At 41.7% G+C, this 14,959-nt stretch overlaps 1 protein-coding gene across 1 annotated transcript in view; it reads right to left on the bottom strand.

Annotated features, from left to right (window-relative positions):
- Positions 1–14,959, bottom strand: part of pitpnm3 (PITPNM family member 3) — a 493,326-nt gene that overhangs the window by 17,459 nt on the left and 460,908 nt on the right. The window contains exon 15 of the mRNA XM_068010378.1: positions 8,901–9,049. Within this exon, the coding sequence (XP_067866479.1) occupies positions 8,901–9,049 (149 nt within the window). The remainder of the gene's footprint in view (positions 1–8,900; positions 9,050–14,959) is intronic.

The raw sequence follows: 14,959 nt of genomic DNA, 5'->3' as shown, positions 1-14,959 counted from the left end.
GATGTTCCCGATGGCTGGGGAGTCCAGAACTAGGGGTTACAATCTCAGGATACACGGTATGTCATTTAGAACCAAGATGAGGAGAAATTTCTTCACTCAGAGGGTGGTGAACCTGTGGAATTCTCTACTGCAGAAGGCAGTGGAGGCCAAGTCATTAAATATATTCAAAAAGGAGATAGATATATTTCTTAATGCCAAAGGGATCAAGGGATATGGGGAGAAAGCAGGAACAGGGTACTGAATTAGACGATCAGCCATGATCTTTTTTGAATGGCGGAGTAGGCCCGAAGGGCCTAATAGCCTACTCCTGCTCCTATTTTTCTATGTTTTTACACAGCTCCACTGGAGTCTTGTCTGATTAGCACCCAAAGTTTATCTGTTTCAATGTCTCAGGAGCTTGTTCTTTTGCCAAAGACTGCTAGTTTTTCACAGATGGGGAGGCAGTCACATTATTGTTCAGTGTCCTCGTTTGAAAATTAATTCAATTCAAGTCTAGGAATTCACAATCTCTCTCAGGTCTCATTGCTTCAATGTTAATTCCCTGGAGGTTTGGCTGCACTGTTAATGTTCCAAGATGCTTTGAATGTTTTGCCATTAGAAGTGAAGCTGTTAGCTGATTCTAAATTCATGAGGCATTGTTCTGGTGGTGGTTAGCTCAGACATCCATCTCTCCTTTGATATCTTGATGTGTAAGGTATTCAGATGCAAACTGTGGTGGCCATCTTGCCTGCCAGCTTTTTTAGAAGTTAAGTGTAGGATCCCAGCTTTCATTTTAAAAGTTTGATGTAGGATTCCAACTGATGAATTAAAACTCCTCATTTCGCATAGCATGTTTTCTTGACACTTCTCATCCCCACTGGATGCAAAATCTGAGAGTCGTGCTCCCATTGCCAGCTGCAGACTTCTGTGTAGTCAAGTGCCCACCTAATTGTCCTTGGCAGCCTTGCCCCCTACGCTTATGCCCCCACCATGTCAGGAGGGTGACAGCCCCCTCCACTGCCCTTGTGCTTACTGCCCATTCTCCCCACCACCTGCGCTGCACCAAGGACACCTGTTTGTCAATGGCTGAGTCCTCCTCTCTGTCATTCACCCTTTTATGAGGCCCAGGTAATTCCGTGGGGCTGCCATGACTGGCTCCCCACTGTGCAGCCACCTCCATTCAACTGGTCTACCCCAGAAAGCACGTGCAGCCCGTGTGCCCCTGCAAATATCACATCTCCCATTAATGAGCTCTTAATGAGCTCCTCAACCACCTTAATTGGCCTTAATCAGGGATCGGGCAGTATCACAACGCCCACCCTCCCCCCTGCCCTGGTGAAAATGGCCAGCACCGGGAACAGTGTTGGGAAACCGGCACACCAATCAGTGCCGGTATTTTCAGCTCCTGTCCTCCTCTGTTCCCGCTGCTAAAAATTCAGCCCTGTGCATTTGACTCAGTGTCATCATCATCGTCTAAACCAGGAACCACTCAGAGACAAACATTGGAGAGTTTCACAGATATAAAGAAAATGGCACAGGACGTCACTTCACACGGGTGTGAAAGGGGCAGAGATGGGTGCCAAAGGAGGGCTGACTGTTTCTGAATGGAAGCCTAGTATCCTCTTGGTATCTGCTACAGATCATGATACAGATCTCACAGAGTGAGCTATGGACCACGGATAGAATCATAGAAAGTAAGAGTACCAAGAGGAAGCCATTTTTATTTTATGCCTCTGCCAATTTTAGCTCTTCAGCTGGATCTGTCTATCCCTAATGCAATCCCATTCCTTTTCTCCCCATACCCTATAGTATTATAGGATAATTTAGGGATATAAATGCAGGATTCTGCCTACCCCAAACAAGGCAGCATCTATGAAAGGGCTTGTATCCAGGGCAGGGAACGCCTAGAGAAACATCGACATGCTGGTATGTCAAATGATAGGAGATGTACCAGCCTATTGGACAGTGCATGTGGGGCACACCCGAGAGTCCAGCCTGGGCGGTGGCCCCTTGAAACACACTCCCCACTGAGTGGTCACCTTCCACCACATTTTCTTCCCCTCTTGTACATGCTTGCTAAGCACCCCCAGCGGCAAGATATATTTAAATGAGGTGACCTCCACCTGACCCCACGTACTTTGGCAGGGTTAACACTGGAGGCCACTAGCAAGGATATCCCATCACTTACACTGGGTTGTTGGACCCATGGACATTTTGGACCTCCTTTGTGTCTCTCCTGCTCTTGCTGCGATGCTGAATTTAATATAGTCAGCGACATGTTGAAAACCTTATATATATGTATATGTGAACTCAGGAATGCAATGATACTACGTCTGTCATTGCCTCAAAGCAGTCTATGGCAAAAATGTATCAGCGCCATCACCTCTACCCTTCATATTTTCAGGTACGGTTTCATGGCTATGGACCAGGAGCTGGAAGGCGGAATTAGATTGGGCAGCTAGTTTTTTTGGTTGGCACGGACACGACAGGCTGAATGGCATCCTTCTGTGCTGTAGTTTTTCTATGGTTCTGTGGATTGGCATCACACAGACTGCTCCTTGGTGAGGTTGAGGTTTCCCATCTGGATGCCTTGGGTAGTAGTGAAACTTTGTCGTCCTCACCCTATATCCTTAGACCTATCCTGTTCTCCATGCACCTTCTTGGCTCTCCTCTGCTGCTCATCCTCCTCCTCTAACAACAACAGGTCCAACATAGTGAGACTTACCAACGCTTTGTGGACTGCTCCACTTCTTTGTCTATTGCTCTGTTCCTGGCCTGATCTCTGCTGACTCTGCCAAATTAATATGACCTTTAATATCATGATACACCAGGGAACACTGTGGATTAGATGCACCAAAGGGCTTCTGCTTGAACTGTTACTAGGTTACCAAGAAAACACAAGCAAATTAGCATTTTCACTTTTAGTTAGTGCCTAACAAGCTAAAGTTAAGACTGGGCCTGTGTGTTAAAATGAGAAAGTTTAGGCACATGGTCCAAATCTATTATTACCGCAGATTAATCCACACTTAGTGTAAGCACTCGCTCTGACTCACAGAAGAATTTTACACATTGTCCCAGTTGTCCTGTCTTTCCCTTTCCTTACAGCTCAAATGAAGATTGATAGTGTGAATTACCAATCGTATTCAACAAAGTCATCATTTACAATCTCAGCAAATGCATAAAATCTCAACATTAAATGCATTCATTGTAGAACTAAAGTTGCCACCTGCTTAGCTTCAACCAGGTTTCTTTCCATCCACCACAGAGCATGATACAAGAGATCATGGTTCTGAGCTTAGGACATGCTACAGTGACAACCTCAGTAGAAACTACCAACTTGTTACTGGTGCCCTATTGTTGGAATGGAAAGAGGTAGCCATTTTAAATGAAAATACAAAGAGTTAGGATTCCATTTGCCCTTTGAAAAGCTTGGCTGAAAATAGAGAAACAAAACTCATTGATTAGATGGACAACAGAGTCTCTGAACCTATTCCTGGATTGTCTACTGATCACCGGGCACTTTCCGTAAACAGCCAATATGCAACATAGAAAAAAAGTGTAGCCTTCAACTCAAGTCACCAACTTAGGGGTAAAAAAGGACGATTGAAATACCAACCTAATGTGTCAGATTAGCATTCCTCAGTGTGTTGCACAAATTGAGTGCTTCTTTTCAATTCTAAGGCTGAAGGCCCAGATTATCTCCCTGTATAAATTTACAATAAATTTATTATGAAACAATTCAATTCTTTTATAACATCCTTGGTTCTTCGATAGAACAATATGGAGATTATGATAATTCCTCCCTGTTTTTGAATTTGATTGCATATAATGAAAGACACAAAGGTTGAGCAATTTTCCACCATTCAGAAAATGACTGCTGAGTATTAGTTTATTTCCAGCAGTAACCAAACCTGTTTTTTGAAAATTGCTGAAAAATTCATGAAAAAGACACAACATAAAGCACAAATTTGAAAGAAGAAAAGAAAATCCTGAAAGCAAACAGCAGCCCAGTGAAACATGCAAACAGGAGTAGGTCATTCAGTCCCTGTTCTGCCACCAATTAATTAGATCACAGCTGATCTGTATCTTAACTCCATCTATCTGCCTTGGTTCCATAACCCTTAATCCTTTAACCTAACAAAAGTCTACCCTCACATCCAGTAAGTAGATGTGGAGAGAACAGATGGGCCAATTTTTGGGGTCAAGCCCTTCTTCAGAACATCATAGCAAAAGTATAACATCCTTTTCATTATTTGACATGAACACAACAAGCTCACACAATTTACCAGCCAATTTGGTTTTGTTTGCTTTCGTCGTCAACAAGCATGAGGATCTATTCCTGTGATTGCCAGCCCCCCTAAGATTTCATACAAACAGATGAGATTTGGAAGTATTTTATGCATTGAAGGTGGATAGATGTGGTCCATTACAAAAATAAACAAAGGGCTGTCACCTTTTAGTATCAAAACAATTGGGAGTTGGAGATTGAACATGGCAAATATAAACTTCTTTGGTGAACTGTTTTAGAATAATTTTAGTGGAGACTCCAAATTCAATGAGGGGTTGTGGCTTCGTTTGAAGTTATACTTTAATTTTATTATGCTGAGGTCCTTAAAAAGAAAGTGCTTCTCTTCAATTTCAGAAAATTGAACAGGAGGGAAAAGTTCAAGTTTAAAGTCAGGAAACGTTTGTAAATAGAAGACTACATACAGAAGGTGGCAAGTGGAATTCATAGGGGCCATTATCAGTTTGGGTGCATATCAGGGAGCATGCACTGCAATCACACTGCCTTCCAACTGGTTCCAGCAAGAGTATGAAACCATTTACATGGTCAGGTCTTGTTACAATAGTTTTGGAAAGCTGCCAGTGCTCAATGACAGGTTTGGGGGGGTAGGGGGGGTTGGGTGCGATATCTGGCAACACCTCCATGTAATGGAGCTGAAAGTAAGCCCTTAAAGAGGGTGGCATGGACAACCAGCAGTAGGTGGGAAGATTCATGCTGCTCCTCCTGGTCTTTAAAAAAAATCAGTGGCAAAGCCTTTTAGTTTCAGCTGCTCCTGCAATGGTTTGCAGTAATTGGTTCCTTTAAGGACCACTGGCTAGGATGCTCTATTTTCAGTACTACATGGGAGAGTATGTACAGCATTTGCTTTGCCCATTGATACTTGAAAATGGTACCAGGGTCCTATGTACAGTGTAAAACCCCTATTTACATATACAGGTAGGCTCCCACCCACTCCAAAATTGCAGACTGGACATCAGCCAAACAATGCCAGTTTTACCCCCAAGTTGATGCTCTCATGTGGTTTGGTTTGCAGCAGCCCTTTGATATCTTGCACAAGTGTCATCAACGTGTAAACCGAAGCTGTGAGGGTCAATAGACTAATCAAAGGGTGTGAATGCCAATCCTGACTTTGGGCTTGTTGTTCACACATGCTGATTCTGCAGCAGACCCCACTATCTACAGAAACAACAGCCCCGGCTTATGTTTCCTCACCATACCCAAGCAGACAGGATATTTCAAAACCACTTTACGAATATCACAATTCATTTTTATTATATCTTGAGATGTTTGGATGATCTCAAAACAGATTCCATTTATATTGCCTTTGAGATATCTTCAAATGGTTGATTTCCTGCTCCAACAGAAATTCTTTAAATATTTCCATGCCCTTTAAAATAATATTCTACTGTGCGAAGAGGGTGTAAGTACCATCTAGAGTTGTATGAGAACTGATTTGAGAGCTACATTTCAGGCACCAAAAAATGAGTTCAAGAGATCTACAATTCCTTTTTGAATTGGTTCAAATTTAATTTGAAATATTTCCAAGTATATTTCTGTGTGTTATTGGCAATAGAACATTACTGTTCTAAAAAGGAGTTTGGCAGACGTGTGAAGATGAACTCAACTTCTATTTTTTTGCACAGGGCTAGATAGAATATATAGCACAGAATCAGGCCGTTCAGCCCCAATAGTCCGTGCTGATGTTTATACGCAATACAGATCTCCTTCCATTCCAGCTTCCTCATCTATGAAGAAAAGGATCTATGAAAAGCAACTAAAAATACCATGACTTTAACAATTTCACTAATTCCAGTCATTGAGCTTCAGTATGTGGATGACGCTTGTGCACATGCTCACTCGGAGACTGAGCTCCAAGTCATCGTTGCCTCCTTCACGGAAGCATACAAGAGAATAGGCCTTACTTTAAACATCCGGAAAACTAAGGTCCTCTTCCAACCCAGTCTCGCAGCACAACATCATCCACCGTCGAACAGGATCCATGACGAGACCCTGGAAAACGTGGACCATTTTCTCTATCTCGGGAGTCTCCTCTCAACGAAGGCAGACATTGGCTTCAATATGCCAGTGCTGCCTTTGGCCAACTGAGGAGGAATGTATTCGAGGACCAGGACCTCAAACCCGGGACTAAGGTAATGGTGTACCGGGCAGCAGTGATCCCTGCACTCCTACATGCTTTGGAGACTTGGACAATCTCCAGAAGGCACCTCAAGGCACTAGAGAAATGCCACCAACACTGTCTCTGCAAAATCCTTCACATTTGTTGGCAGTATAGATGATCTAATGTCAGCATCCTCTCCAATGCCAACATTCCCAACATCGAGGTGCTAATCACCCAATAACCAGTTTTGCTGGGCGGATCACGTCACTCGCATGCCTGACACTAGGCTCCCAAAGCAACTGCTCTACTCTGAGCTTCACCGCGGCAAAAGACTCTCAGGAGGTCAGTGGAAAAGCTTTAGGGACGTTCTCAAGACATCCCTGAAGAAATCCAGCATACCCACTGACTCATGAGAGTCCCTGTCCTCTGACTGCTCAAAGTGGAGAAGGTGCATTCAGGAAGGTACCAAGCATCTTGTGAGATTTTGACGGGAGCTCGCAGAAGCCAAGTCCAGGCAGTGGAAGAGGCGCAAAGCTCCCCCAAGTAACTCGCCTATCCAACTCTTCAAACACTACCTGCCCCATATGTGGTACAGCCTGTGTTTTGCGCATCGGATTCATTAGCCATGTTAGAATGTACTGAACGGAGTGGAAGCAAGTTATCCCCAGTACCAAGGGACTGCCTAAGAAGAATAACAGAAATCCATACTTAGAGTTGAATCACATCAGCAAACACATAGCAACCAATATAGGTTTGTCATGCTGAGCAGAAGTAGGTCATTCCACCCCTCGAGCCATTTTATTAGATCTTTGTCGATCTGTACTACAACTCCATTTACCCAACTTATCTCTATATCCCTTGCTGTCTCTATATCCCTCAATTACCTAATAGAAGTCTATCAATCTCAGGCTTGTAAATTTCAATTGTCCCTGCATCTACAGTGTTTTGGGAGAATGTGTTCCAGATTTCCACTACCTTTTACATGAAAAAGTACTCTTTGATTTCACTCATGAATGGCTTTGCTCTAATTTTAAGGTTTCGCTTCCTTGTTCTCGATTTCCCCACCACAAGGAATAGTTTCTCTGTATCTACTGTTATGGTCAAGTGAGGAGGGGTTGAAGGGCTTCCCTCTTTTCCCTCTCCTTGTTTGACCACAACAGGTTTAGTTCTTTCTTAAAGTGGATGTACTGGCCAATTCAGTAGGTGTTAGATTATTTACGTGCTATGATCATAACAAGAACCAATTGGACAGGTTTTCTTGAGTTAACAAAGTAGGAGGTTAACTTTATTGTACCTAAACCAAACTAATAAAATAATAAATGCGCCAACTTTCACTTATACAAACACACAAATAGGTTGCAGAATGGGGAAAGGTAGATTGAGTTAGAGTCCATGAAAAAGGTATACAGCCTGTGGAGTTTGGTGATTCAGCTGCATTCTAGCTGAATTCAGTGGTCCTGAAGCTTTTAGTTTGAAGAGGTAAATGACTGATTTCGTGAGTCTTGGAGACAGTGATTTCCTCCAACAGGGTTTCTGATTGTACCCGGAATATGCAAAGGTGGTCAGTCAACAATCAAGATTTGAACGCTTTCAAGCTGGAATGGAGAGAGAGAGAGAGATAGAGAGATAGAGAGAGGGACCCCCACTTAGGGTCTGCTCATGTCAGAGTCCAGTTGCTTCTTCTCTGCTGCAGAGAAGAACACCAGCTTAAAAACCACAGATGGGGAGGGGCTTGTCACATGACAGTCACTCAGTCATTCAAAATAAAGCAGTTAGCAGTATTTCTTCTTGCTAAAAGAAAGATAACAAACAGTTCCTTTAAACTTCCTGGGTCTTGGTTCTTGCTGGAGAATTAGTAGACATTTTGTCTCCCTCTTCACAATCATTGCAGTGTAGGATACAGTGTTGCAAATTAGGAAGCTAACTTAAGCTGTCAGCAAAATCATTCCTTTAGCTGGTCTTTTAAAAATGTCTTCTTAAAAAATATATAAATTCAGATCTCCAGTCAGTGGATTGAAGAAAATTATCATTCAACAAAGCACATTGGCGTAACACTATCAAATTCCGATCATTTTAAACACCTCAATTCCATCACCCCTAAAACCTTCTGAACACAATGGAATACAAACTAAGTTTATGCAACCTGCCTTCATAATTCAACCCTTTACATCCTGGTATTCGTCTGGTGAATTTTGGTAAAATTTGGTAAAATAGCTTTCCTGAGGGGCAATGCCCAAATTTGAATGCAATACTCCAGATGGGGTCTGACCAAGCTCTGTCCATCTGATGCATCACTTCCACACTTTTGTATTCCAACCTCTCTGAGATAAAGGCCAGTTTAGCCTGTTTGTTTGCTTTTATATCTGTGCACAAGCTTTTAGTGCATTACACTGGCATAGAACATAAAATTATTTCAAAGCAGACATAATTTAATCAAAGACCTTTTCGACAATAAAGGTTAGCTGCAAAGGGTTTAAACTGACATAACTCATGAAAAGTGTATTTACAGATGTATACCTGACAACCATCTTCACCGGGTAAACTCCAACACTGAGCTTCTTCCCATCTGGAATGGTGTATAGGATTCTGCCACTGTTGCTGGTGATTTCAGTGTCAAAATACGCCCACCTCCCTGAGGGTGGCTGTGTCATGAGGAGAATGTCAACCTGCACAGCATGGAAAACAGCAGAATGTAAAAGTGCTGCCTTGGGAGGCGGAATTCATCTGTTGCTTTGAAGGAAATAAAAATGATCAATCTTTGCTTTGTGTATCACTGACATGTCTCCCCACAGATGGGAGCTGCTTCATACCATGGTTGACAGGAGGCATTGAGCATCTTTTTGACGGCTGCAATATTGAACAGAGCGAATCTAGAATAATAAACCTGCTATCCAAAATAACACAATTCCCCATGAGACACGACATCACCAACCCAACGTCTTGTCATGTCCAACAGCAAAGAGCCCATTGTCGAAGTTCGTCAATTTAAAAATATTTGGTAATTAAAAATATCTAAAACTGACTGATTGCAACATCACTAGCCCTGAGATAAGATGTGATGGTCACTATGTGTTACAGCCTTATAAACATACTCTTTTTGAATTTTTTTGATCTTTCGACAAACGCTGGTGCAATTCTTCATTTAAGATGGCAGTTCTGAATTACAAACATCAATCCATTCTTGAGTTCACATGAGAAGCAAAGTGGTCCAAGGTTTGCTTCACGGCTTATGATGTAATCCTCCACTGGGTAATATAAATAGCACTGATACCTGTGTAATATCCTCTATTGAACACTCTTCTGAGAATCAAGTCACTCTGCGATCACTGCAGAACAACATATTAAAGCTTCCATAATAGTCTTCAATCACCATAACACTACCTTTCGAGAAGGAAGTTTGTTTAGCACAAAATTCCTCTCCATTTGTTTAACACATTATTTAATCTTAATCTAACTAGGTAGGAAATATCTTCATAATTAATTCCCCCTCCTGTGGACACCCTCCTGTGGCAAATGCAACCATCAGCCACTTTGATTGTGTATTATGGGATGGCCCACACACGTCCTTTCACGGCAGTATTCATTAATGCAGTATCTTAGATTGGTCTGGATGATTAGATGTGCCTGAGCTACAAAAACTTAGTTTAGGCAGGATTACAGCAATGTGGTGCTGCATTAGCTTAAAATTCTGGAAGTGATATCAGGATTTGCTGCACCGATTAATATGGAGGATAACTTTGCTTCTACAAATTATGTAGGGGGCCTGTCAATGGATGCTGTTGTGATCTTTTTCCCTACAATTGTTCACCTGAGCAGGGTGCCACTTTCACCTTTCAATCAATTTGAAACATATAAGATTCTGAGGGGTCTTGACAGGGTGGATGTGGAAAGGATGTTTCCTCTTGTGGGAGAATCTAGAACTAGGGGCCACTGTTTAAAAATTAGGGGTCACCCATTTAAGACAGAGATGAGGAGAAATTTTTCCTCTCAGAGGGTCGTGAGTCTTTGGAATTTTCTTCTTCCAAAGGCGGTGGAAGCAGAGTCTTTGAATATTTTAAAGGCAGAGGTAGATAGATTCTTGATAAGCAAGGGGGTGGAAGGTTATCAGGGGTAGGTGGAACCGTGGAGTAATCAGTTCAGCTATGAACTTACTGAATGGCGGAGCAGGCTCAAAGGGCCGAGTGGCCTCCTCCAGCTCCTAATTCGTATGTTCGCATGTTCGTATGTAATCATGCTATCTGCTCAATGAAAGTGCTGTGAAATGTCAGCAGCTTCACTAGCTTCTGTGGAGACAAAATGGAATGGTTTCAATTCAGGCACGTGGCTCGATGTGCGATGTTATTGTGAGGCGTTGCTAGGTTTCCAGTGCTTCCACAAGATACCATTTCAGTTTTCATTGTACAAAGCGGGAGAAAAAAACGATTTTTAAAAATGCTTTAGGATAAGTGCAGTCAAATTATAGATCATTTCAAATTTCATTCACTTTGTCCTGACCTGCTGCTATTACAGAACAAATGTTAACTAACTTCAAAATTAGAAATAGTACCTTTTCATGCTCCCTCACAAAGACTTATGAAGTTCTTCATTGAAGGCAGTGTGGCTCATGTAGCTGATACTTTGAGGTGGTTATAATAGTAGTAAATTCCTGAATTGGAATTCAATGGACAAAAGTGTGCTGACTGCCAATAACAGAGTGCAGTCATGCTGCTTTTGTCATCTCATTACTGAGACATTGCTCAATTATTGCCAGAAAAGAACAGCATTATTTCCATTTTCAATGCTCTTTTGTAAGCCCAAAAGCTCGACGTTTGTACAGAACTGGTATTGTGTGTGAGATATGAGCAGGGTGGATTGAGGTTGGCTATGTGCAGATGGCAGTCAAAGATCAAGTCAGGTCAAGGTTCAACAAAGCAACTGCTGGGAAGGAGGCAGTACGCAAACCCCAGGTTACTGAAACAGCAGAGGCTTATGGCAAGAAAAGTTGCTGCAGACATTTGTAACTCTATAGGTAGTGATTGTGATTTATTTTGATTTTTTAAAAAAATGTTATGTTATGAATGGTACTTTTAGTTGTATATAGTGGGATGGGTGGACAACCAACAGGGCCACTCAAAGGCTTGGAAAACAATTACTATTGGTTGGTTGCTTGTTGTTCAGTAGCTTGCGTTTTTGAATTAGATTTTTATTTTACACATAGATAGCAATTTGAAATAAATAAGATATTTGTACTTATCAGATAGTGGTTTGTGGTTTGCTTATTTTTACTCAATTTGAATAAATTAGGAATCATTGATTTTTTATATATTGACTATTGGAGCCTCTCAGTATCTTTCATATTTTATAAATATTTCCTAGCTCCTATGCCATTTACCTGCAGCCCAGGTACATTTTTAACCTCATGGATTTGCAACTGTTACAATACTTTTGTGTATATAGCTGTGTATGAAGTCTGGCATTTAACTTTTTATTATGCTTTTTCTGAAATGATGATGTGCAAGTTTGAGGTTGTTCGATTTATTTGACAGTTTTCCAGATGAGTATGAGTTCTGTCATCCAATCTATTTGGGCAGCACGCAAACACTGCCCTTGTTATTGCAAGGACATCACTCCATTCAAATTCTCCTTTGTCAGCCTTGGCTCAGTTGGTAGCACTCTCAGTTCTAAGTTGTGGTTGTGGCTTAGAGTCCAACTCTAGGACTTGAGCACATAAATCAAAGCTGACACTCCAATGCAGTACTGAAGAAGTGCTACACTGTCAGAGATGCCATGTTTCGGATGAGAAATTAAACTGAGGATCCATCTGCCCTCTCAGGTAGACGTAAAAGATCCCATGTCACTATTTCGAAGAGGATTAGGGGAGTTCTCCCTGGTAGCCTGGCCAATATTTATACCTCAAACAACATTACAAAAACAGATTATCAGGGCCATTATTACTATTATATCTGATTTATCCCAGAGCAATGCAGTTGTATTGAATCACCAACTGGTTTATTTACAGTACTTTAAAATATCTCTGCACTTACAAGATTTCAGTACAATGCCTTTCTCAAAACACAGCCTCTGTTATTTCTCTCCAGAGCATTACAACCTGGCTCGTTTTAGTTTCAGTTTCAACTAGGCTTAAGTGATCAAACACAGTGAACACAAATAAGTGGACAAACTAATACAATCAAACCCAGATCAATCAAACCATTGAACGCTACAATCACATTGATGTTTGTGGGAGCTTGCTGTGCTCAAATTAGCTGCCATATTTGTTACATTACAACAGTGACTACACTTCAAAAGTACTTAATTGTCTATAAATCACTCTGGGATGTCCTGTGGATGTCAAAGGCACTATATAAAAGCAAGTCCATTTTTTTCTTTTTTCTGGGGATCAGGCGGGAAAGTGAAGTTGAAGTTGCAGATCAATCATGATCTTATTGAATGGCAGAGCAGGCTCAAGAGGCCGTATGGCCTAGTTCTGCTCCTATTTCCTATGTTTTCTGGGGCACCATTTTCAACAGGAATGTCTTGGAGCACCCCTCAGGGGCTTAGTGGGTAAATACATGGTGCAATTTGTGGTCTAAAAACACACAGACCTGGAAGTCCAAAGATTTCTAGCATTCTCTTCTTTTTCATATCATTTCCTACTAATAGTTTATATCCTGCTAAACACCTTTTAAATGAGCTTTATGTGTGGGCTAACATTATGTCAATTACTTACAATTTGAAGCTAACCTGCAGCCTGGTGGCAGCTACATTTTAAAAAGTATTTTCTTGGAACAACTTTTAATGTGAAACATTTGTAATATATAGCAATTATTTTACTAGCAATTAATATTGCAAGTTGCCAAGTTGATTTAACTAATGCACAATGCCACTGGATATCTGCCACCAGCTTTATATAGTCTATATTAAAATTGGAAAGAATTTTTTTTTAAATGTGATGAAAGATATGTGCAGCGTTATCCTGACAGCGAACGAAAAGTCTTTTCAGAAAAGTATTTCCTTGAGAGCTCACAAAATTCTAATACAACAGAATTGATTAAAAGCTCTTTACATGTGTCTGTGGTGAATAAACTCATTATAGTGACCACTGGAGTTGAATTACAAATCAACTCCAGCATTAAGCTCTGCTGGGATGTGTTCCTTTGGGTAGATACTAACAGAGGAAGGGAGCATCTTGCGAACAGTGACCGTATCATTATAGAAAGCATAGCATAAGAACAGACCATTTGGCCCAACTGGTCTCCTCCGATCCCGTATCATGTAATCCTATCTGCACAACCTTCTATTTTATTCTCCCTGGGTGTATACAGCTTCCCCTTAAATACAACCAAGATCATCCCATGCAGGCATGGTCAGGGATCATGAGCGACAACACCCCATCCGACAAATGAGCCTCCACTACATTTTGTATCTTCAGATCCAATACTGACTCACGGAGCACTGTACTATTCCCTAATTTTTCTCCCACTTCTTGATTACCTGCTGTAGCCCATTTCACAATCAGTTTTCAATCTTATTCACTTAGCACCTCCTCTCCCCAATTCCATCACACCTTACCCAGTGGTCTCGTGAGATAACTTACAAAAATACTTTTGAAAGTCAATCTGCGAGTAAAATGCCTGCTCAAACTTTCCACTAGCAAAACAAAAGCAAAATATTGCAGATGCTGGAAATCTGCCATTTTAATTCTCCATTCTACTTGCACTTTGACCTGTCTGTCCTATACTTTTCCAATGAATCTCAATGGAAGTTCGAGGAACAGCACCTCATTTTTCAGATCAGGCACTTCACAGCCTTCCAGACACAGCAATAATTTCAATAACTTCAGAACATAACCACTGCTCCTACCAGATCCCAGTAATGGTTCACTGTTGCCATTTACAGTACCTCTGGACACATCTCATTTCTTTACTTGCCCCAGTACCAGTCCCTTTTGCCTTGCACCATCATTCCTTTTGTAATTTAATCACTCCTGCCTTCCACCTTATCACAGACCTGCCCTTTTGTTCTTCCTCCTCCATCTCCTTTTGCCTTTCCTCTGTACTTGCTTAAAAACTGTTACATTTCCACCTTCTTCCAGCTCTGACAATGGGTCATCAACCAGAAACATTGGCTGGAATCTTATGCTACCCCCGGGAGTGGGCTAGGAGGTTGGGGGGGTGGGGGGGTGGGGTGGTGCGGGTGCAACATAAAACAATTGGGAGGTGGGGTGGGGGGGGGGGGGGGTGCCGTTCCCATCACCTACCTGCCCCCTGCTGCCATTTTACTAGCAGCGGGGGAGGTGGCAAATGGCCCGCCCGCCCCAAGCCAATTGAGGTCCTTAAATGGCCAATTAATTGCCAATTAAGGGCTACCTCCCACCACCGCTGGTATATTACCAGCAGCAGATGGTGTTACGACCAAGGCTGGAGGAATGCACTGTCTTTCTCTAGTTCCACTTCTCCACGGGTCACAACATATATTCAAATGTTTTACCCAGTTACCAATACGGCCAATTATATACTTTATTTTAGGATCAAAATAAAATCCACCAACCAGGTTTCTTTAATAAGCAACAAAATTATGAATTTATTATAAAACAA

The sequence above is a fragment of the Heterodontus francisci genome, chromosome 30 (assembly GCF_036365525.1).
Source record: "Heterodontus francisci isolate sHetFra1 chromosome 30, sHetFra1.hap1, whole genome shotgun sequence".
Classification (NCBI taxonomy): domain Eukaryota; kingdom Metazoa; phylum Chordata; class Chondrichthyes; order Heterodontiformes; family Heterodontidae; genus Heterodontus; species Heterodontus francisci.
Note: the sequence above shows the minus strand (reverse complement) of the source record. Positions and strands in the feature narration are given on the sequence as shown.